We start from the raw sequence: 24,530 nt of genomic DNA, 5'->3' as shown, positions 1-24,530 counted from the left end.
GCCACCTTCTTATCGGGACCTAAGCAAAGTATTCAAAGCTACACGTCTCCTACCAGAACCCCATATAAACCCTATCACCATGGATCGCAACGTGCGGAAAAAGGAAAGCGGTATCCACACCGGTAGTGTGCGGAAAAAGTAAAGCAGGCGCGGAAGGACCACCATTTTCAGCAACGTTATCCGTCCTGCCACAGACAGCGGAAGAGTGCGCCAAAACCCCATGCTGCCTCTGATGCCCCTCAGGGCCCTGCCCACGTTCCCCTCATATAGGAGCGAATGGGTGTGATAAATGTGGACTCCAAGGTACTGCAGGCAATCCGGTTCCTAGCGCAGTCCATCAAGCATCTCAGGCTGGACACAGCGGGAGGTCAAGGGGAATAGCCAAGTCTTAGACCAGTTTACACGGAGCCCCGACAAGTTCCCGAACTCCTGGAGCAAGGCCCGTGCACCCGTCACCGACGTCTCCACATCCGCCAAGTACAGCAAGAGGCGTCGGCATACAAGGAAATATAATGCGATACACCGCGCAGTGAAACCCCCTCATAGCACCGGCCTTGTCGGGCCCATGCTGCCAGTGGCTCAATCGCCAAGGCGAAGAGGAGCGGGGACAGCGAACAACCCTGTCGGGTGCCTCTTTCCACCGAGCACGCCGCAGAGATCGAGCGGCCCGTACGGACCCTAGCAGTAGCAGACTCGTACAACAACCGCGTCCAGCGGACAAAGCCGTCCCCAAGCCCGAACCGAAGAAGCACGCAGAACAAATACGGCCATTCCACACTATCAAACGCCTTTTCGATATCCACCGAAAGCACGGTTGCACCCGCGGGACCCTCCCCCTCAACGTCCATGACCCGTATCAGACGCCGTATACACGTCGAGGTGTTCCGAGTGGGGATAAAGCCCGACTGGTCCGGGTGTATCAGAGAGCACATATGGACAGACAGCCGCGTTGCCAAGATCCTGCTCAACACCTTATAGTCCACAGTGAGCATCGATAGCGGGCGATATGCCGTTCTAGCCGTGGGAAGCCCGCCCTTCTTCAACAACGGCACTATGATCGCCTCTCTTGCCTGCCCTGCTCCCAGGCCTCCCCATACACCTGGTGTAATCGGGGCGCCAGGAGATCCACATACGCAGCATAGAACTCCACCGGAAGGCCATCACCTCCTGGCGTCTTCATCCTGGCCATATGTTTAATCGCCGCTCTGATCTACCCCAGTGTGATAGCCGCCCCCAACGCAGTGCCCAGCTCCGGGTCCAGCCGCTGCAACTGAGCCTCTTCCAGAAAGGCATCCAGTTCCGCCGGTTGCGCCGTCATGCTGCTCCGATAAAGTTCTGCGTATTAATCCCGGAACTGATCATTGATTTCTCGCTGTGAGTGGACCAGATCCCCCGTCGGAGTGGTCAACGACAGTATTGGCGTGCCCCTAATCTCAGGATTGGCCAGCCACGCCAACAGCGAGCCGACTCGATCCCGCTCCGCGTGCGCACGGACCATGTATTCCCGATAATCATGCAGCTGAGCCTCTCCACCTGTGTGGCAACCCGTTCTCGAGCCGCCAGCACTTCCTCCCTATTGCCCCCTGGGACATGACCGTTCCTCTCCGCCTGCCGCAGGGCGGCCTCCTCCCGCTCAACATCGTCCGACAGCGTCCGGCGTACCCCCGACGAGGACGAGAGGCACGCGCCTCGTATCACCACCTTGAAGGCGTCCCATTCAATCGCTCGAGTGGTCGCAGTACCCGAGTTCTCATGGAAGTAGCGTTCAATGCATTCCTGCACTACGTTGCGAAAGACCGGGTCCTCCAACGCCAGCGTGTTCAACCGCCACGTGGGGACCGGCTGCCGCTGTCTGGACCATAGGACCGTAAGCAGGCAAGGGTTATGGTCCGATATGGTCTTCGCCAGGTACTCGCAGTTGCGTGAAAGCTCCTGGGCCCCAGCCGAACAGAGAAAGGTGTCGAGGCGCACATGTAGGTCATGAGGCGCAGAATAAAACGAATAGTCCCTGTCGGTGGGATGATACGTCCGCCATGCGTCCACGAGCCCCCATCGCTCCTGCCAGTCCCTCCGAGCCTTGGCCACCCTGCGCACTACCGACTGAGCCAGCGGCGGGTGGGAACGGTCTATCTCCACGTCCGCCACAGAATTAAAGTCCCCCCACATGAACACCGTGCCCACTAACATAGGTGTCAACCTCCCCGACAGTGCGGAGAAGAACGCAGCCTGATCAAAGTTTGGGGCATAAACGCAGCAAAGCGTAACATCTCCGCCGTCCAACCGCCCCAACACTGCCACAAACCTCCCATCCGAATCCACCCTCGTCGTTAAGGGCTGAAAGGGGGTACCCGCCCGCACCCAAATCAACACCCCCCTAGCATGCGCAGAATAAGTAGTATAGAAGAGTTGCCCTCGCCATCGCCGCTGCAGCGCTTGTCCCTCTGCCAACGTTAAATGCGTCTCCTGCAGAAAGGCCACCTGGACCCCCCTGCGGACTAAGTATGCATGCACCTTGTATCTCTTTCTCATGGAGTTGAGCCCCCGCACATTCCAGGTGATGCACTTCAGTTCTAATCTAGCCGCCAGCAATGGGCACATATCGGAGTCCAATCCTTGACAGTCCCATCGGCACACTGACAATCCCCCAAAAACCCGTAACAACCCCAACCAACCCCAATCCCACCCACCCCCAGAACAGGTACCAAACAGTTGTCACCCATCCAAACCCTACCCCCGTATACGAGGGAAACTCCGGTAGTTACCAGAGACTCACAAGGTATGTGAGATCGAGGGGGTGACTCCCCACCAGCCGGCCGGACAGCCAAAGACCCACCACACCAGGAGAGGTCGATCCCGACAAAGAGTAGACCATCCCCAATCCCCCATCCAGCAGCACCACCGCCCCATCAAAGAGGCCAGGGACCTTGCGTACTCCGGCACTTACCCCAGTAAACAGATAACAACTTCAGTCCCATCATCCCAGATTGCAGGACCCCATCAACCCAGGCAGTGCCATCCCCACAGGTCGAGCGCACCCCCTTACTGTCCTCAGGTCAGCTTCCTGGAGATCATTCGTCCATCGGCAGTCTGCGGGGTGACCTGAGGCAACTCCCCAGGTTCCTTGCCCGATCCCCCATCTGAGCCTCCTGGTTCCGCCTCATCAGAGCCCAACCGGGATCCCGAGTCCACCGCTGGGGTGTCCGGCACTGCTGCAGAAATGTTCGACACCGCTTGTAGGGCAGCCTTCCTCTCCAGTTCCGTCTGTGACGCCGATGGAGACCTCCTGTTCTGCCCTCGCCTCCGAGTACGCCTGCTCCTGCGCGGTTTCGGCCGGTCCTCAGCAGCCTCCGTCCAGGTACCTGTGCCATCCTTGCCTGCTCGATACCGCTCCAACCACTGCCAAGCGTCGTCCGGTGTGTCGCAGAACGTTGCCACTCCATCCACCAGCACCCTCAGGCGTGCTGGGAACAGCAAAGAATACTGCACCCCCTCATCGCAGAGAGCTCTCTTGACAGCGACGAAGGAAAAGCGGCAGCGCTGGACCTCCTGGGAGTAGTCGGGAAATATCGACACTGCTGCATTGTCTACCTTGTATGGGCCAGCCAACCTGGCCTGCCGCAAAATAATGTCCCGATCCCTGAAATGTAGCAGCCGGGCTATCACTGGCCGGGGGGGACGGCCCGGGGCCGGAGGGCGAGCCGGGACCCTATGGGCTCTTTCTAAGGTATAGAAGTGCGTCAGACCCTCAGGGACCACCACATCCCGCAGCCAGTTCTCCAGGTACGCAACCATGTCGTCCCCTTCAATGTTTTCGGGCAGACCCACCACACGGACATTATTGCGTCTGTTGCGCCCTTCCGCGTCGGCCGCTCTCCTTTCCAGTTGCTGCACCCTGCGAGTTAAGTCCTCCAACGTGGTGTCCGACGCTTTCTGGGCCGGTTCCAATGTCTCAATCACCAGTTCCGCAGCCTTGACGCGGTCTGCAAGCTTGTTATGGTCCGCCTTGAAAAGGCCAAGGCCCGTGGAGACCTGGGCAATGTCCTGGCGCAACGCCTCTCTTGTGTCCCCTATGGCCTTAAGGATCTGGTCCATCTGCTGCTGTTGCAACCCCAGCACCTGGCCTTCCGTCGGTCGCAGCTCATGGGTCTCAAGGGGGTCTTCAACCTGGTCCGGCGGCACCGCGCCCGCCCCTTTCCGCGGTTTCCCCATGGATAGTCACCAGTAATCGCACTGGCGCCAAGTGCAGCAGGTCCGTCCCAATGGACCCTCCAGACGACGATGGGAGCCTCCGTCCCGCAGCCCGGCCAGGCAGGAGGTGAAGGTCGCACTCACAGAAGAAAAGACCTCTAGCAGGCATAGCCAGGCCCAAGGCACTCAGTGCTCCTGCGGGGCCTCTTCCGCCCCAGGTCCCACAGTCGTCAGCAAGGGCCACCAGCGACACCGCGCCGCTCCGGACCCCCCGCGAACGCCGAGGTGTCGAAATGTCAAATCACAGGAAGGCAGTAGTGCGTTGCCAGGCCCCCACTCAAAACAAGAAGGCCGCTCCGGGAGGTCAGCGGTGCCCCCAGCACCCGGAGTCCAATGGCGCTGGCACCAAAATCGCCACCGCTGGTGTCCACACTGGGCCAAAGGTGGGGTCCCCCCTCCTCGATCCTGGGCGCTCCTCCAACACCACGGCCTCCAGCCACTCAACACCACGATCACTTCCCGGCAGGCCCCCAGTAGGCCAGGCGCCCTCCCAGCTCCTGCGTGGGTTCCACTCCTCAGCTGAGTCCGCCGGGCCGGTGCGCCAATCGTCTGTTGCACCGCCGACCGCCGAGAGGGGCCACCAAGGGGCACTCCCGATGGGACCGCCGTGCACAGGGCCCCCCTCCGAGACTGCTCCGCTCCCCGGGTCTGCGGTGATGACGTCACAGCCCCCGCACTCCGGCACCTCGGCCCGTCGTTTCCGGCCAGTCGGGACCCCAGTTCACGGTCCGCAGCTCCAGAGACCAGCGTCCTCCCCAGCACTGTCCTCCGGTCGCCCTCGAGGATCCGGTCGCCGAGCAGCCCCTCTGTAATTGAGGCCGGGGATCGGCCGCGCTTCGTAGGCCCTGGCAATTTGGCCGACCGTGGCCGTCTCGGCTCCCTCTGAGGAGCCGATTGTCGAGCGGCCGCAGGTCCCCACTCACAGCCGACCGGTGCTGGCGTGCCCCGCGCCGGTCAGGAATCAAGCCTGGTCGGTGGTGCTGCCGAGGGGGTCCTCGGTCAGGATAATTACCGAGATCGACCCGGAGCTCGGGGCTCAGGCGACCATGCTCGGCAGTGTCGTAGCCACGCCCCCCCAATACCACTATTCTCTTGTGAATTAACGCATGTTGACGTATATTTTAAATTACCTGAAGCTGACTATGAAGGCACAGATAGAGGGCATCCTAATAGTTTGACAGAGCACAACAGCTGCTGTGACCACAGTTGTCCAAACATCAACAGGAATTCCACAGCATCTGTCCAGACAGATTTTCAGTTTAACCGCCTACATTTTGAAAGTGCTACCTTGGACTATTGAAATGAGCTGTATTGTCACACCACTGGCAGTTTCTTAGCTATACAAGTACTGATTGTGATGGCAACACTTTCTTCCATTGATCAAGGGCAAGCCAGTTTAGGTCCTGACAGACAACAAAATTGCTATGTGGTACTGCAACACGCAGCTATTGGGTCACAGGCCCTGTGCCATATGGCAGGAGGTTCTGCAGCTCTGGAAGAGGTTGGGCATCCAGAGAATCCCTTCAATGGCCAACCATTTAGCGGCTTCACTGAATGACAGAGCACATGAGCTCTGCAGATGCCTTCTGGCAGATAATGAATGACGTCTTTGCTGTAGGTAGTTCAAGGGGTCTTCACCATGGGAGTTCCATTGGTACTACTTAGAATACTGTGTGTTGTGGTTTCCAACAAGAGGCTCCCTAAGAGATGCATTTGTGGGACTCTGGTCTCCTGAATGCCTTCCTGCCCTTAGTTTTGAAGAAGGTTAAAGTAGATGATCCCAGATTATTGTGATAGCCTCAGATTAGGCCAGAGGAGTGTGGTATTCAGATTGCTCGAGCCGGATAATCTGCCCCCTAGAGCTTCTTGCCTCTTCGGGTGGACCTCCTGTCTCAGCAACAGGAAAGATTTTCCACCCAAACCCCACAACCTTCACTTCCATGCATAAAGATTTGGCAACACCAACTTAGAGGGTTTGATGTGCCTTCAATTGTAGTGGATATTATTTTCACAGCTGGATGCTAACCTACCTAGTTGGTTTATTGTAGTTGTTGAGTGAAGTTTGTGTATTGATGCGGAGGCCATCCATTTGATAATTTTCATGCCACATTTTCCAATGTTTTGATGTTTGTTTTAGCTCTGGCCAAGCAAAGATGTCTCTGGGCACCGTTAAAGGTTATTAGGTGGCCCTTTCGGCCTTTTTTGCGTTTTCTGGACCAACCATTTGTGTGTTTCTTAAAGTGACGTGTACATATGTCCCCCACCCCCTAGTCCTTTTATAATGCCTGAATGGGAGCTTAATATAGTGCTCAGTTTTTTTGACATGCACATCCTTCAAGCCTATGCACAGTATTTCACTGAGATTGCTGGCCATTAAGACAGTATTGTTTTTTTGCAATTACTTCTGTGTTCTGTGTTAGTAAGCTGCAGGCGCTGTTAGTGCTTCCGTATGCCACTTTCTTCCCAGACAAATTGGTGCTGCAAACTTGCGCTTCCTTTCTGATGAAGGTGGTATTGCCCTGCCACAGTGTGCAGTTCATCACTCTACCTATATTTTTGCTCCTCCTCACCATGCTCAGGAGGAACGAGTATAGGCTTCACTAGTTGGACCCATAGAGAGCTCTTAGGATTTAGTTGGGCGCACAAAGGAGCAACAAGTGGATGATCAACTTTTTATCGGCTTTGCAAGTGCTAAGATGCGAAAGGAGGTCCTGAAACTAACCTTTCCAGGGGGATTGTTCTGTGCTTAAAGACTTGCTCTGCCTTGGCCAAAGAGGAACCTCCAGTGGGATCTTTCGACACATTCCACCAGAGCCAAGGCTGCCATGGCAGTGTTGCCAAGGGGTGCTTTGGTGACAGGCTGCTCCTTAGGCATCCACACACACCTTCACCAGGCACTACTCTCTCAATAATGAAGTCCGCATGGAGGACCGTGTTTGCCGTCTCGGACCTGCAGGACTACCGGTGTAAGTCCACTTCTTAGACCCTTCTCCTTTTGAGAGGTACTGATTTAGTATTGTTTCTTAAGGTAAGGATTCTGCGGCTAGAAGTATCCATCAGAGGAACAATTTACTTTGGGTTACACTCTTTCAGGTGGATATTTGCTCTAACCACACATTACTCACTGCCATCCTTCCTCCCTGTTCTGTGGAGTTGACTTTTGAGATTCTAAAAAGATCCCAGTTTAGATTTGACACGGTCACAATTGTTGTCTGTCACAACTGATTGGTGTCTGAGGGTATGGAAGAGTTTCCAGAAAGCTGATTTCAGCGTGCAGGGATAATGTCTCTTTGCCATCACTTCTGGAGGCGGCGAGGTCACGGCGTAGACAAATTGTGCCACCAGTCAGTGCATGGGATCAATTGCTATAGAACATTCTAGGTCCTGTCTTGCACCTGAGGGAATTCAAAAGATGAAGACTCGAGGACGCTTCTGAGAGCCTCTCCGACGCCGACTCCACAAAGCAACGAATAGCGGGGTCCAGGCCGTTCCTTTCGGCGTTGCACGAGCAGCGGAGGTCGCTGGCAGCTTGGGGGTGCCGTCCGGAGCCATCGGAGAGCTGAACGGAGACCGGAGACGGAGTTTGGAGCGGGGACGAGCTGAGGCCTGCGAAGCACCGGCCTCTGGTGTCCAGGGGGCCGGCCACGCCTGGCGCGGCAGCCGGCGTGCAGGAGGAGCACTCACCGCTCGCTGCCGAGCCCCGCCCCCGAGACTTGCCGACCGGCCGGAGGTGAGCCTTGTCCCTGGGTCGGGGACCCGGTGGGTGAAGAGGCTGGCGGGGCGTGACTGGAGCCTCGGAAGGGGCTCGGGAGACGGCGCACCGGTCCGGAGAGGGAGTCCAACACCGGAGAACCTTGGGGCTGCGCGCGCACGTGGAGGAGGCAGCTCCGACTCATGGAGGCCTGACGGTGCGGGGCTGAGGAGGAAACGGCTGGCGTTGCTGCGGCCCCGACACGGGGAGCCGGCTGAGTCTCACACAATCTGAGGCGGACCAGAAGCGGCCCTATTTGGTACGGGCGGAACAGCGCCCAGAGTAGCTGTGGACCGTGGCCTACTTGGGCCCATTTCTTTGGCCGCCATTGGTCCGGGGGACTCCCTGTTGCCTGGCCTGTAGAGCCCCAATATCGGACTATCGACCCTTGGGAGCAGCGATCTGAGTTCACCCGAGGTGTTTCTGGTATCTAACGTTCGAAGTGGATAACCTCGGCGCCATTTTTAGGGGACCTCTCGGTTTGACCGGAACCTGTCTAGCTGCGCTGCTGAGAAGCCTCATAAGGTGCCACTGCATTTGCTTGGTGCCCATAGCGAGGGTCCCCGGTGCGGCGGCTCCCCCCTACCCTGCAGACCACGCTTAATACCTGTTGCATTCCCGTGGTGGTAGTGGTTGCTGACGGGGGAAGGCTGTGCCTCTGCAAGGATTGCCTGAGGGAGTGTGCTTCACTGCTTGCGGGCTCGGCCCGCCACCGTTGCAGAGACTCCAAGGTGCGGAAGGCCTACCACGCTGCGGGCAGGGGGTTTAGCGGCTGCTTTTGGAGGGTGACGCGGCACTGCTGGCGGGGAGTCCCGAACCCGGGGATCGCTGTCCTGGGCTTCATACTCCCGCCTGCGACTACCTGCGACTTGGTGGGGGGAGTGTGACGACAACTCGCAGTCATGTCCAACACGCAGCGCAAAGGAGGGAAGACGGTGAAGGAGGTGACCCCCAAGTCATCGCAGCAACCGGCGTCGCCTGGGGCTAGCGGGTCCTCCAGACAGTCAGATGATGAGGCTCCTGCAACTAAGGCCTTTATGAAGGAACTTTTCGCAACTATTAAAGAGGACATCTCCGAACTCAGAACTCAGCTGGCATCAGACCTCCGGGAGGTGCGGAGAGATGTGGATGGGATCGGCGAAAGGGTGGCGACGCTGGAGGACCATGATCTTGGTCTGGCAAATGACGTGCACCAGCTTCAACAAGACATCATACGGCTCACGGAGCAGAATTTGGATCTGCAGACCCACGCAGAAGATTTGGAGAACCGCTCCAGGAGGAATAACATTCGCATCAAGGCGGTGCCGTGGGATGGTGAATCGGGGGACCTGCGTGGCTACGTCCTGGCCTTGTTTCTCCAGATCCTGGAAGACGAGGAACTTCGGGACATCCCGATGGACAGAGTGCACAGAGTAGGGCTGCCTAGGAGGGGAGGGGGCCCACCACCAGATATCCTTGTCTGTGTACACGACTTCCAGGTCAAGGAAAGGATTTTGAGGAAAGCTAGGACCATCGCCTCCCTGCAGTTTAGGGGCCATCGCCCCCAGCTTTACCAGGATCTGGCGGCTACCACCTTGCAGAAACGAAGGGACTTCCGGCCAGTCACCGCCTTCCTCCGGGAGCGCGGGGTGTCCTACTCCTGGGGTCATCCCTTCCGGATTATCTTTCGATGGGAGAACAGACTGCGACAGATCAACTCCTTGCGGGAAGCAAGGGATCTCCTGGGCATCGAGGAGGAGGAACCGTCCCGAAAGGCTCGTACCTCGCCATTCCGGCGGAGGCGTCGTTCTTCTTCCTGGCACAGGGTGGGCCCGTCCCCTGAGCGACAGCGACCGGATCCAGCAACTAGAGAGCAGGAGAGAGGAGCCGCAGTGGCATCGGTGGCCTCCGCCACCATGACGGATTCCCAGACGAGCTCTGGTGCAGCGTGACCCCGACATCACGGCATGGCGTCGGAGGGGCTCTTGGCCTGAGGTCCCTGGGGTACACTGGTACTTTTGGAGAAGACACCCCGGACCTTGGACCTGGGGGTCGCCAAGTTGACACCCCTGCCCCGTTACCAGGCCAGTAGGGCCCTCCTGAGCCTTGACCTGCTGGAACTGAAGACTGCGAGGTTCAGGTTCAGTGCTCTATGTTGCATTTTGTTCTTTCTTCTTTCTTGTTTTTTTTGGGGGGGGGGGGAGAATGGGGCGCGAGGGACCAGTGGTGGCAGCTCTGTGTGGTATGTCTGGATTGCCGAGAGTGGGGAGAGATGCGTGTTTTATTGCTTATTCCTGATCTTCTGGTATTGGGGATCCGCTTTGGCCTCCGATTCACGAGAGAGGATGATCTGGTGGGTGACGGAAGGGTGTTTGGGGAGGTCAGGCGCTTGATGACAGTCTCACCTGTCCTTCATATGTTGTTCTGCGGTTTGGTGGGTATGCAGGTCCAGTACAAGGAGTGCGGCTGTTTGGATGTGTGCATGGCGTGGAGTGATTACTTTCCCTATGCCTGTCAGCGTAGGAACTTGGAATGTAAAGGGTCTTAACTCCCCGCAGAAGCGGCAGAAACTCTGGAAGTACATTGTGGATCACCACTTAGACGTGGTTGCCCTTCAGGAGACCCACCTGGCTAGAAGAGATGAGTTGAGGCTTCGTCATAGGCAGTTCCCTCTTATTTACAGGGCGTCTGCGACCACGAAGCATAGAGGGGTGGCCCTACTTTTTCGGGCTTCACTGCATTTTCAGCCCACGGGGATGTCTGCGGACAAAGAAGGCCGGTGGCTCCTGGTGAAGGGGCTGTTGCATGGTCGTCTGTGTACTTTTGCTGTGATGTATGCTCCTAATGCGGGTCAGAATGCCTTCTTACAGGGACTACTGGACAGGATGGGGAACTTCGTGGAGGGTCACCTGTTCTTGCTGGGGGATTTCAATATGGTATGGAACAAGGGATTGGATAGCTCTGGGGGCCGCAGAGCGGACGCGGGAGTCTTCTCAGACGACACTTTAAGTCAACTAGGGGACATGGGATTGATTGATAGTTGGCGTTTTCTTCACGCTCAGGCCAGGGATTACACCTTCTTTTCCAGCGTTCACCAATCATACTCCCGCATTGACTACATCTTGACTAGCCAGGCTCTTCAGGGGGACATACAATTAGCTGCCATCTTTCCACTCTCACTCTCGGACCATAGTCTCGTGGTACTGAGTTTACATTGGGCCGCCGGGGGGGACGGTTGGAGGAAGTGGTACTTCCCGGCCGCATTAGTGCGAGATGAGGTGTCTTGTAAAGCTCTACGCGAAGCTCTTCGCGAATTTTTTCTCCTCAATCCACCTACGGACACATCGGTGTATACCACCTGGGACGCGTGCAAGGCTTCTTTAAGGGGCACGTGCCTCGCTCTCAACGCGAACCTGAATAGACTGCGACGGGAAGAGAGAGAGGCTCTTGAGTCCGAGCTGGCCTCTCTAGAACAGGCTCACAAGACGAACCCCTCTAGGGTGACTTTGCGCCCCCTGACGGCGGTGCGTGGGAAACTGAGGGCCCATTATAATAACAGGGCGGAGTTTACTATCCTACGTCTCCGACGCACCTCCTACTCCCAGGGCAATAAAATCGGGCGCCATCTTGCCCGGCAGCTTCGGGACAAGCGCGAGAAGGATTATATCGGAGGTATTCGCGACCATGCGGGCTCCGTTCAGCATAGAGATGCAGACAAGGCTACCATATTCGGGCGCTTCTATGCTGCGCTTTACTCGAATGATTCGCTTGATCCATGGGCCCAATCCAGATTCCTGGAGGGCCTGCCCCTCCCGAAAGTCTCTGGGGCCTGGAACGAGCGGTTGTCCTCCCCCGTCACCCGAGAGGAGGTCTTAGATGCCATCAAGGCCCTGAAGCTGCACAAGGCCCCTGGGCCTGACGGTTACACGGCCCTCTTCTACAAAACATTCGCCTCTGACATTTGCGACTACTTAGTCTCCCTTTTCAACGCAATGGCGAGTGATGGTAAGACCACGGATTCTATGGCCGAAGCTTTAATCACGGTTATCCCCAAGCCTGGGAAGGATCCTACCTCTTGTGCCTCTTACCGCCCGATAGCACTTCTTAATTTGGACGCCAAGCTGTACTCCTCCATTCTGGCGGGTAGATTGCAGGATCTGATGCCTGCCTTGATCCATCCTGATCAATCGGGGTTTATTAAGGGCAGGCAGACTCACGATAACCTGCGTCGCGTCGTCCATCTCATTGAAAAGGCAGAAAGGTTTCGTATTCCGGCGGTGCTGGTTGGGCTCGACGCGGAGAAAGCTTTCGACCGCGTCGACTGGGGCTTTCTGCACCAGACGTTGGTAGCCTTCGGATTCTCGGCCGCTTTCATTAGAATGATCGAGGCCAACTATAGTGGCCCTGCCTCTCGGGTGATAGTCAACGGCCACAGATCGGCGAGTTTTCGCCATTCCCGAGGGACGCGCCAGGGATGTCCCCTGTCACCCCTGCTTTTTGCTCTTAGTATAGAGCCGTTAGCTTTGGCAGTACGGGAGGACGAGCGGATTCTAGGACTTCCCTTTACAGGCGAGCAGCATAAGATCTCGCTTTTTGCTGACGACGTCCTGCTGTCCATCCAGGACCCAGCGCTATCATTGCCCCTTGTCCACTCGGTGCTCTCTACCTACGAGGAGGTGGCGGGCTTCAAAGTTAATTTCGATAAATCTTACATCCTAAATTTAACCCTGTCGCCAGGGGAGGTGCAGCGGACCCGGCTGCTTACTCCGCTCGCTTGGGCGTCGACGTCCTTGCTATATCTGGGCGTACGATTGACCGCCACAGTGGGTGCTTTGTTCCAAGCTAACTTCCCCTCGATGTTAACTTCCATTAAAACTGAACTGGAGCGTTGGAAACCTAAATTCATCTCGTGGCTAGGCAGGATACACGCCCTTAAAATGGTGCTCCTTCCTAAATTGTTGTACTTGTTTCAGGCCTTACCTATCCCGATAGGATCAGACTACTTCCGCCGCTTGAAGACCGTCATGTTGCGATATGTCTGGCAGGGTGGCCGAGCGCGGCTTCCGTTTTCGGTTCTGCGCCGTCCGGGGCTGGAGGGGGGAGTTGGCTATCCGGACATGCATTTGTACTACAAGGCCGCCCAACTGAGGGTCATCGTGGAGTGGTCTCAGCAGATGTCGGAGAAACATTGGCTCCATATGGATCGGAGTGTAGCGGGACGCTCCATCTGGAATCTGGCCTGGTTACCCAAAGCAGATAGACCCAGAAATGCTTACATCAGCACTCCCACGAACACGGTGTTAAAAGTCTGGGACACGGTGTGCAGCGACGACCGCTGGACCACATTCCCGTCCCCGTTTACCCCGATTCACTACAACCCGGCCTTTCCCCCGGCGCTGATGGAAGGCCCCTTTGAGGCCTGGAAGGAAGGCGGCTGCAGAGCCCTTACCCATTTGTTCCATGGCGCCGAACCCCTTACCTTCCACAACTGTATGAGGGATTATGGCGTTCCCCCGACGGAACGCTTCAGACACCTTCAGCTCCTGCATTGGGCGACGTCACCGGCGGTAGTGGACGCTGCCACTAGACCCTTATCGAAATTCGAATCTTTCCTTCTCCGCACATCTGCCATGAAGGGAGCAATCTCGTTCCTGTACAAATTGCTGTTAGACACTACTGTGGCACCGCGGCCGCGATATCAAGATCATTGGGAATCCACACTGGGGAGGGACATCTCTACTAGTGAGTGGCAGGGCTTATGGAGGGACGTGACGGCGCATAATCACTCTACTGACCTCAGGGAGGCACATATGAAACTCGTCTTTGATTGGTACCTATATCCCTCTAAATTGCACCACATATTCCCCACTACTTCAGATAGGTGTTGGCGGGGCTGTGGAATGTTGGGAAACTTTAGCCATATATGGTGGGAATGCCCTACCATTCAGCCATTCTGGAATGAGATCTTATCCCACATTAAGGACATTTTGGGTTACCCGATCCCGGACACCATGGCTTTTGTTTTATTAGGGCTTAGGGACCCGCTGCTTGAGCACCAGACTAGAGCGGATAAGCGTATTATGTGGTTATGCCTAGGGGCGGCTAAGATGACACTGGCAGCCGCTTGGAAATCCCCGTCTGCTCCCGCTATTTCCTTGTGGCATGCCCGACTGTGGCGTCTGTTGAGCATGGAACGTCTCTCTGATATCTTCCTGGGGAATTTCAAGAATTTTATGTACAACTGGGGCCCGCTTGTGAGGTTTTTGTCCCGAGGCTTGCCCTCGGCAGTATGTCCATCAGCAGTGAGGTCCCTACATCTCTTCCAAATTTGAATTCCTGAAGACCTGATTTGCTTGCGTGCTTGCTGGCGGCCACCACTGGGGGGGGAGGGAGATGTTGGGGAGGGACGAGGGGGGGGGTTAGTTGGGGTTATTGCCTTCTGTTTCTTCTCCTGTTGCGATTAGCTCTGCCTAGGGAGGACCTCTAGACTCCGGATGATATCTGGGCTGTCCTTTCTGTCTGAAGATGCGATGTCCACTGTTGACTATCTGTCCTACACGAGAACTGAGCTAAGCAGACATTTCCTTGTTGCCTTATCGGATTATTGCTGGCTTCTTGTGGACTTTGGAGCCTTGTCGCCCTTTTTCTTCAATGATTCAGTCCCTGTCTTTGCTCCCCCTGTGTGGGGCTTTATGGCGTTATGTCGCCTATCTTCCTCTCTTTCTTTCCTGTTCCCCTTTTACTGTTTCCCTCCCCCTTCTATTTCATCTGATATACTGCAAAATAAAATAAAAAATTTACACAAAAAAAAAGATGAAGACTCTCTGTTTTGAGCATCCATCAGTTAATGCTTTACCTGTGACTACAGATTCATTCAGTACAACTTTGTATACCCAGGTTGTCTGCTGCTGTTTTCATACTGAAGATCTGCTTCCGCCTGATACATGCAGTTTTATGTTGATTTTATTAGTTTTTACGCGGCCAGCACATACAGGGCTTAGCATTTCTCAAATTTCAGAAATGAATTAGGTAGGACATTGTAATACTGAATAAATGTAGTTTATGTTGCCGTTTAGTAGTTATCTACTGTGGATTATTTCAATCTTCAGGTTAGTAATGATTTCAGTAAAATCGCACTTTGTGGGCCAGACATCTAAATGACAGTTCTTCTTGTTCTTCCGTCTAGTGTTGGATGCAGCTCACCACCGACATTGGCCAGGAGTATTGAAAGTTATATCGGGCTGTCACATATCCCTGTTTCAGGATCCATTGCCTGAGGATACTGTGCAGCTGGGGGGATCAATGAGCCTGCATGGAAATCACATGACATTGGCTTGCTTTCATGGTCCAAATTTTCGTTCAAAATCATGGGCGCTGTTTCACCTGGAAGAACCAAATATTGCATTTTGGACAGAGGCGCAGAAGATCTGGGAAGAAGGTAACACAACTGTTCATATTGCTTTGTCTTATTATAGAATAAACGTTATTCATGCCACTGATTTGTTTTTAAATAATATTTTAGTAGATCATGATAAATTATCTTCTGCTTTATTGATCATTCTTTGTTTAACCACAGGTACTTCTGAGCATTCCACCTACATTGTACAAACACTTGATTTCCATTTGGGCCACAACACAATGGTCACTAAACCTTGTGGAGCTCTGGAAAGTCCAATGGCAACAATCACCAAGATTACACGGCGGCGCCATGAAAACCCACCCCATGGAGTTGCAAGTGTAAAAGAATGGTTCAATTATGTTACAGCCATGAGGAATGAAGGTGATTGACGTCTTCTCATATGCATCTTCATTATATTTTGCATGCATTGTTCAAAAGTGTCCATAAGCTGCCCCCCCCCCCCCCCAGTTTATATTGATATTTTTATTTGGACAAAAAACTCGGGACCTAGTTGTAAGATCTGCTCTGTAACAAGTGGTTCACAGGCTTTGAACTCTTCCAAAAGGTGAAACTTACAACATAAATACAGTTCATGTACTTCATTTACATAAGAAACATTTCTTTCTACAGAATACTAGATAAAACCTTGTATGTGATTGATATTATATGGAACAAGTGTTGATAACACAATTCTGTTTGGCTAATAATGTTTTTGTCATTATTGGTAATTCTAGGATGAAAAACAAAATCCCAAACATTTATATATTTGCTAAAAAATAAAAGGAGTATAACAACATAGCAGAGTATGCAAGGCATATCATAGACTTCCCCTTCTCTCCACTGGATCTCCATGTGGGCTTAGTTAATACATTTTCTATGTGGCTTGGAGTAGTGCCATTGAAACAAAGGGTAGTATATGTAATTTATTTGATTGAGTGGCTAAGGTTGCAACCTTTTTCTGATAACTCATGTGGACTTGAGTGTGAGATACCAAGAGTCAAACTGCTGGAAGGAGAAACGGTCAAATCAACAAGTGTTCTGTTGATACATTAGTTCACAGTATTACTGGATATTATAAACGACTGTTCTGATGGATACTTCTAGCCATGGTTTGCTCACCTTTTCACCTGGATCTGAAAGCTTTTCCAGACATTTCTTCCCTCATCCAACAGTCAAAGTCTTTGGACCTCGCCCCCCCTCTAGGTGCGACAGCACGCAATTGTATATAAGTACCACTCCTGTGCGCTGTCGTAAGTTCCTTACTTACTCACCTTTTGATGCGGATCTGGAGCAACTCTCCTAAACTTTTGTCAATGTTTTACCCACCTCCAAAACAATTTTGCTGACACGTGTGCTATGGATGTCTCCCCTGAAAACTATAGACTTGAAGATGTGTTGCACCTGCAAGAAGCAGATTCCAATAATGGACCCACGTGACATCTGTCTTGCCTATCTTAGATCCAAGCATGATTAGAAGTTATGCAGCAAATGTTCCCTAATGCACCTGAAGGTTAACAGGGAGGTTTACGTCGCTGAGCATAAGGTGCATGGTTGCGCTTCAAATCATGGTCCCACTCCAAGTCCCAATCCCAGTCCAGATCACCGTCCTGGGGTAAGTCTAAGACGCAGTCCAAGGATGAGTGTTGTCACAAAGACTAGGAGTCCAGATGGGAGTACTCCAAATGTCGCTTCCACTCCAGGCAGCATCTGCACCTTCGGCTGCTGGTAGCAGCCTTCAAGGAAGTAATGCTTCAGCTCCTCTCGATGATCCTGCTCAGGTCCCAGTTGGACTTCCACCAGCAGAGTCTTCCTTGGTTCAGTCTGATATTGCTGAACTTATGAAGGAAGTGACTTCTACTCGAAATTCAATGTCAGGCTTGATGATGAAAAACAATCTGAATACTTTGTAGACTGCCCCAACAAAGTCACAGACTTTGTGCCCGACATGTGACATTTGTGCCACAAGATCACTGAATTGGAAGATATGAGTGAGGCAGGACAATGCTAGTGTTTTTTTTGGAATCCGAGGCAAAATTTGAGAGTGGAGACGTGACAACTTTCTTTTCTGTATATGCTCTCACCCCTACCGAACACTGCTTTCACACCCTCAATAGAACTACAAAGAGCACATGGGATCAGTCCTCATGGAGGCGACCACCATGCTCAGTCCCACCCCAGACCCATTACAGATTGTTTTCTTTGGCCTGAAGCCTGGCATGTAATAGAAGTGCCACAGTCCGTTTTTTCTAGAGCACACTAAGATCCATATAGCAACTGACTTCCCACAGTGGAAATCAACAAAACACGTAAAGCACTCCTTATACTGAGACCCACACTCCTAAAGTGGGACATAAATAATAGATTGCTGGAACCAGCCAGAATGTAGATTACTGATCAATCAGAGGTTTTATAAAGTGCGCTACTCACCCGTGAGGGTCTCAAGGCGCTGGGGGGGTGGGGGGGTGGGTGGGAGCGGCTCAGGATCAGGGCTTTAGTTCTCTCCTGAACGTGTGCAGAGGTCGGGAAGCGTCTGATGTTCACAGGGAGCTCGTTCCAGGTCTTGGCTGCGATGTAGGAGATAGCTCTCCTGCCAGTTCTGTTTCTGCGGATGTGGGGGACCTCTGCCAGGGCGAGGTCGGCGGAGCGGAGGTTCCTCTTGGGTACGTGGAAGGATACTCTGTCATTGAGGTATTTGGGTCCGATGTTGTTGAGGGATTTGTGGGTGAGGAGTTTGAAGGTGACCCTCTTCTCGATGGGGAGCCATTTGAAGGCTCGTAGGTGTTGTCATGTTTTCGTGACGCTGTGTCCAGAGGACCAGTCTGGCTGCGGCGTTCTGGATGGTTAGAAGTTTGTATAGAAGTGTTCTGTTGATTCCGGCGTAGAGGGCATTGCCGTAGTCTAGTCTGCTGGTTATGAGTGAGTGGGTGACGGTCCTTCTGTACTCGGGGGGGGGGGGGGTCCATTTGAAAGTCTTACGGAGGATCCGAAGGCAGTTGAGACTAGTGGAAGGGACAGCATTGATCTGTTGGTACATGGAGAGAGAGAGAGAGGAGTCCATGATGATGCTGAGGTTCCGAGCGTGGTCTGTAGGGGTGGGAGGGTAACCGAGGGCAGAGGGCCACCTGGTGTTGTCCCAGGCGGAGGTGCAGGGTCCTAGGATGAGGACCTCGGTCTTCTCTGAGTTGAGCTTCAAACAGCTGTTTTTTATCCATGCTGCCACGTTCTTCATTTCTTCCTGGAAGCCGAGTCTGGTGTCTTCAGGAGTCCTCGTGAGTGAGAGGATGAGCTGGGTGTCGTCGGCGTAGGATACAATGCTGAGCCCATGCTGTCTGACGATGGTGGCGAGGGGGGCCATGTGGATGCTGAAGAGCGTGGGGCTGAGTGAAGATCCCTGAGGTTCTCTGCAGTTGATTTCTGTGGGTTCGGAGAGGAAGGGAGGGAGTCGAATCCTCTGGGTTCTGCCAGAGAGGGAGGATTGGATCCAGTCATGGTCGGCTCCTTGTATTTTTCTGTGCTGTCTGGCTGAGAGTGTGCGATGTGAAACAGTGTTGCAGACTGCAGAGAGGTCTAGAAGGATGTGTTGCAGACTGCAGAGAGGTCTAGAAGGATGAAGGCCGCAGTGTATCCTTGGTCGAGTAGTATGCGAATGTCGTCAGTGGCGGCGAGGAGGGCGGTCTCTGTGCTGTGGCAGAAGATGAAACGACTGTATGGAACTGGTAGACCTATACCTCTTTCTCAACAGTTTTACCGTTTTGGAGACTAATCCTGTGAACACAGCCTCGCCAGCAGACCCAACATCAGCGACCACATGATCCTTGCCATCTACTCCACTGTGGCCGCCACACCAGGAACAAATGTCTGACAGTACTTTCTGCAGACGAGGAGAAAATGATCAAAGTGGTGGAGGATATGACATCCGAGAAGGACAGAGACAAATCTTGTTTGTACCTAAATCTCCAGTAGAGACATCATGAACAATTTTGCATTGAGTCTTCTGCCTGGTGATTCTCACTAACTAGTAATAATCAAATTTTTGTATCCTTTGAGTTATTTATTATATGTCTAATAATGGGAGATAACCATCTATTGTCTTACAGAGTTCCCATGTTCTATCTTCCATCTAGTTCCTCTCTTCCAATGAAATAGGCTCATGGTACAGTTAAAGGGTAAAATGCCTTGGTGATCTGTTTACAGGGCAACGCATCAGGAAGTTTGCACCCTGACAACAGTTAGGACCAATAGCAATGGAACAAACTGCCGCTTTAGCCATGAGTCATTACAGCCTCCTCCCAGTCTAGAAGGAAACCATAAATGAGCACTTTAACCAGGATTTATTGGCTCTTGGTCATATTGGGTAGTGACATTTGAGGTACAAAGCATCAGGACACAGCTTCTCAGAGAACTTTAGCAACGCTAAACCATTTGTTCTGCACACTTTCTGATTATATTGTTGATTGTCCACTTATGTAAAAAGGCTGGAAATTCTCTCACTTCTAGCCTCTTAATGGGTGAATAATGCATTATTAGAAGAGACACACTTGTAGAGTCTGGAATCAGAAAAGTTATAAGGAGATTAGGTTGTAAGGTCATTTACAGTAGCTGCCAAGAAGGCCCACTGATACTCCCACCACACAAGATCCCAAAAATGTGTGGTGGCTCTACTAATACACAAAGCTATATCTTGTATTGTTATTAAGACATGGTCTGACACACCAAGCTGCTCACTTCATAACTTGGGTTCGGCTTATGCTCTTAATGCTGCTAAATCAGACTTCTTCTTAATTGTCTCTCAGTATTATGGAGGGGTTCCCAAGGCGATTGGAGGAGATTGGAATCTGAAAACAGACAGAACTGACCCGAAAGGCATAGTTAATAATAATGACCGAGCCTTTCTAGAGGCTTGCTCACCCTAATGACCAGGAGTTTACTTACCTTTCATGTACACATGGAACAGTGTTGAAAATGTACTATTTTCTCATGCCCTTCTCCTCAACGTGATGAATATTAGGCTGCAAGATAATAGAAGGTTTCCTTGCCAATTATTCCCCTGGTCTACTGCAGTTAGAATGCGGTCTAAAGGTAATAATATGGAAACTGTGGTGGATGAATATAGCCTTTTATAAATTACCTTCAGAAGAGATCCAGTAGAAGACCTACATTAAGACATATCGCAAAGATAGAGCTCAAATGACGGCCCACAGACCCTATGGGCGGTTGGGACAGCTACAATGTGATGTAAGATCATTCAAGATAGGGCCAGCAAGAATAAACAAAAGAAATACATTTCGTTGAGTTGGAAAGGAACATACAATTGTTGACCCAAAAGTAGGTTAAATCTCATTCTTCTTGAAATACAGTGAACTTAGTAAAGGAGAATCGGTCCTTCAATATCTTATACATCTTGAGCAGTGTATGCACTCTACCAATTACAAGCTCATCACCGTGAGCAAGTGGAAAAGACCAGATACTTTTTGGAGGTTTAACTATGACAGAGGCAGGCAGAAACTGAGATCCCAGTTATTTATAATAGAGAGAACATGCTGATATGCCTCCCACAAGAAATTATAAATACCTTTGCTAATAATTACAAAGAACTCTATAAATTGGAATCCACAAATGACCTGGAGGCAGAAGAGCTATCCTTAGAAGTGAAAACATTCAGACACTCACTATTGAGAGGAGGGAACTGTTAGAAGTGGAAATCACATAGAAAGAAATTGCCACAGCAATCTCGGTCCTACCGTATAACAAGGCTCCTGACTGGGACAGCTTTCTGGGTGAATCTTATCAATGGTAAAAGGAAGATATAGTTCAAGTGCTCTATGAGGCCTTTAGAATGGCTTTCTCTGCTTGCTCCTTTGCAGGTCATCTCAAACAAAGCACTGATAAAGTTTTTCCCAAGCCAGACAAAGACACCCGTTTTTTTGACAGTTATCGCCCAGTCTCCCTATTGAACATGGATATTAAGATTTCTGCAAAAACCCTTGCAAAGAGGCTCATAAAAGTGATCCTCTCCTTGGTCTACCATCATTTAATCAATTAAACTTTTTGTTTCAGCCATATAGCCCTACAAATATAAAAGTTGTAAGATTAAAAAACAGGATGTATAGCTCAGCAACAAATGCTACCATTAATATTCCATTACAAATAGTGGGCAGCATTATTACATCAGGAATTAGTAGAAATTAAAATATAGTTGATGTCTGAATTAAAATTTCAAAGAAGAATGTGCAAATATTAAACTAAATCAACTTCCAAAAGATCTAGTTTTTTTTAGGCTTGCAAGATGTACCTAGCAATCGACTGATAAATAGTATCCAAGTTAGTCCAAAGGCAATGCTTCATGCTTTATAAATAGAGGACAAAGTAAAGGTCTTCTTTCTTGCATAGTATGGATACAGAGAAACATAAAATTGACAAGAGTCTCTCGTCCTCCAAGTTTACAGGCGCAGAGATCTGTACTTGTTATAAGACCAAGTCTAAATTTCAAATATCTGCTTTCCTCTGTTGAAAAACTGCAGTTCAAGTATGATTCATAAAAGTATGATGGCTTAGCATCAAAAAATTATTTTACTAGACGGCCACATTTGTTCAGCCAGGAGCCATGTTGTAACCCCATCTGCACTCTTTAATGGGAAACCGCAATAACAACACGGTCTGAACCACGCATGCCATTACAACGAAAGCTTAACATCGCATATGTCTTTATCACACATGCCTTTACCATGCAGATTTTTACTACAACCTGCCTTTACAATGCATGCCATTCCCATGAAAAATTTAAGTATAAGGTATTATGTATATATATGTGTGTGTATATATATAGGTATAGGTTTAGGTGGAGAGCAGGTCCTGCATAGAGCACCCTACAGCACCAGCAACACTCTAAACTTGCTCACCCCAAACGTCTGCTTTTCTATCACAGTCTTTAAGCATAGTACCATCCCTACCGAGATAGAAAGGGACAAAGTCTTTTGCCTTTTTTTACCATTTTGCCATTTCTACAGCAAAGTCTTTAGCATAGTGCCATCTACGCTGGGCTGCAAAATGACAAAAGCCTTTTACCACTCGAGGCACAGTAATACAACTTTGAATTGGTAAAATACCAACCAGATGTACACATCATGTATCCCTGTTAATATCTAAAGCGCATCAGCAGTAGTGTGATTGGCAAACTGTTCTTTTTTTTCCCCTTTTTTCTTTCTTTTTCTTTTTATTTTATGGGTTATGGATTATTGAATATTTTATTTATGGTGCCCATGTTTGTACTCATTGTTTAGGATTTCTTGCACATATTGACAAAGTAGTATATTGGCATTGTTATATTAAAACTATGTGTAATTTTTACAATTTCATATGGTACTCGTGTATGGCAAACAAGGTACTAAGAATGGAGTGTCTGGTGATCAACCTGGGTGTGAGCTGTTTGAAAAGACATTTGGTCTATTTCTCCGAAGGGAAATTCTTTGATTTTACTGTTTACTGTACCCTGTCCCCTTGGTGTGTGGGGTTCCTCTCGTTTTTTTGAAGGTTTTAGAGCTGTAACTTGTCCAGCCTACCCACTGGCATTGGCCCTTTGATGGTGAAGATGTCCAAGAGTGCTTTTAAATAGGTGTCTAGATGTTTGCTTGTTCACAGCCTAGACCAGTACAAAATTGGCCTAAATTAAATGCTTCATAAACCCCAGTTCCTCCCTTAACGCCTCCATTAATGTCCCTGGGCAAAGGCACAGAAGATGTTGTAAGAATCTATTCTCAGCCTTCTGTAGATTGTGTCTCTCTCTGTGGCCCCATACATTCACCCCATAGGGGGCTGTGGCCATAGCTTTAGCTTTTAAGGCATTATTGCTGATTCCAGTAATATCATCCCGAAGGCATTGATGAATCGTATAACTGCGCCTGAACACTGAGCCGTTAGTGACTCACTTTTGCCAATTGTTTGGCCTAGGTCAGTTTCCCATCTATACGAATACCAAGATAGTCAAATTGATGGACTGTTTTCAGATTTGTTCTATAGATTTTGAAAGCGGTGTTTTCATTGGTAATTGCATGCATTTCTTTTGTCACTGATAGTAAGCATTTTGTGATTTGCATAAATGTATGAACCTTGGCGCAATGTATGCATGGCCATCTCGGGACGTGAAAGGAGTACCTCATCGTCCTTGAATGGAATTAAGTTAGTTGGACTACTCCTAACTTTGACATGTCCAAATTCATATCAGTGAGACATTTGCAAACTCACTTATAAACAAATAAAACAAAATGGCCGCAAGAACACAACCTTGTCATACATCTAGTTTGATGTTAAACTCAGAAATACATTCAGCTCTTGGGCCTTATTTCACCTGTGCCATGCTCTCCTAGTAGAGGTGCTGTATTGCTCAAATGAGATTACCTAAGCACTCCGATAGTTGCCCATACCAAACCTCTGTCCATAAAAGTCAAAGGCCATCTTGGGGTTGATAAAGGCCAGGTACATGTGAATTTTCTAGATAGCAATGTATTTTAAGCATGTTACGCACAGCCTCCTGATCTACAGTCCCAACTTGCCAAAATCTTGCTTGAAGGTCAGATATTATATGTTTGGCTCGGTGCGGTCCTGTAGACAATTTAAAAGAAGCTTACCATAGATTTTTCCGTCTTCTTCCAGTAGTGAGAGAGATGTACAATTAGCAGGATCACTACGAGGCCTTTTTTTGTGAATGGGTGTGATGATAGCCGATTTCCAAGATGCTTCATTGAGGGTCCAGCTAGCATTGAAAGCAATTCTCAATATTGGGCCCCACAGGGTAGGATTATACTGAAAGACGTCTGATGGCACCTTATCTGGGCCTGGAGCTTTCCATGGTGTGAGGAAACAGGCCTTTTACATGTTTACCTCTACATGTCGCCTCCATTGTGACTACTAGATACTGGTGTAATGGCTCTGAAGTGCCCAGAGCCATGCTAAACTGAACATGCATGTGTTCTGAACCTTAGAAATAGTGTATGTTTAATTAGCTTGTCCCCAATCGGCATAACCAACTTATTCGTAAGTCTCGAGTATATGGTAGAAGGGGCACTCTCGTGGACTGCAGCACTAAATGTGCCCCAATAAGTAAAGCAAGGTAAAACAAATGTCTCCCAGTCTGTGACTGCAGACTAGAAGGGCAGC

General features: G+C 50.8%; 1 protein-coding gene across 15 annotated transcripts in view; it reads left to right on the top strand.

The window, feature by feature from the left end:
• BLTP1 (bridge-like lipid transfer protein family member 1) overlaps positions 1-24,530 on the top strand; it is a 2,102,388-nt gene that overhangs the window by 2,002,345 nt on the left and 75,513 nt on the right. For all 15 annotated transcript variants that reach the window (XM_078676841.1, XM_078676840.1, XM_078676839.1 and 12 more), the window contains 2 exons: positions 15,165-15,416; positions 15,555-15,758. In XM_078676841.1, coding sequence (XP_078532967.1) covers positions 15,165-15,416; positions 15,555-15,758 — 456 coding nt within the window. The remainder of the gene's footprint in view (positions 1-15,164; positions 15,417-15,554; positions 15,759-24,530) is intronic.

This window comes from Lissotriton helveticus, chromosome 2_1 (genome assembly GCF_964261635.1).
Source record: "Lissotriton helveticus chromosome 2_1, aLisHel1.1, whole genome shotgun sequence".
Lineage (NCBI taxonomy): Eukaryota > Metazoa > Chordata > Amphibia > Caudata > Salamandridae > Lissotriton > Lissotriton helveticus.
This window is presented reverse-complemented; position numbering and strand designations above follow the sequence as displayed.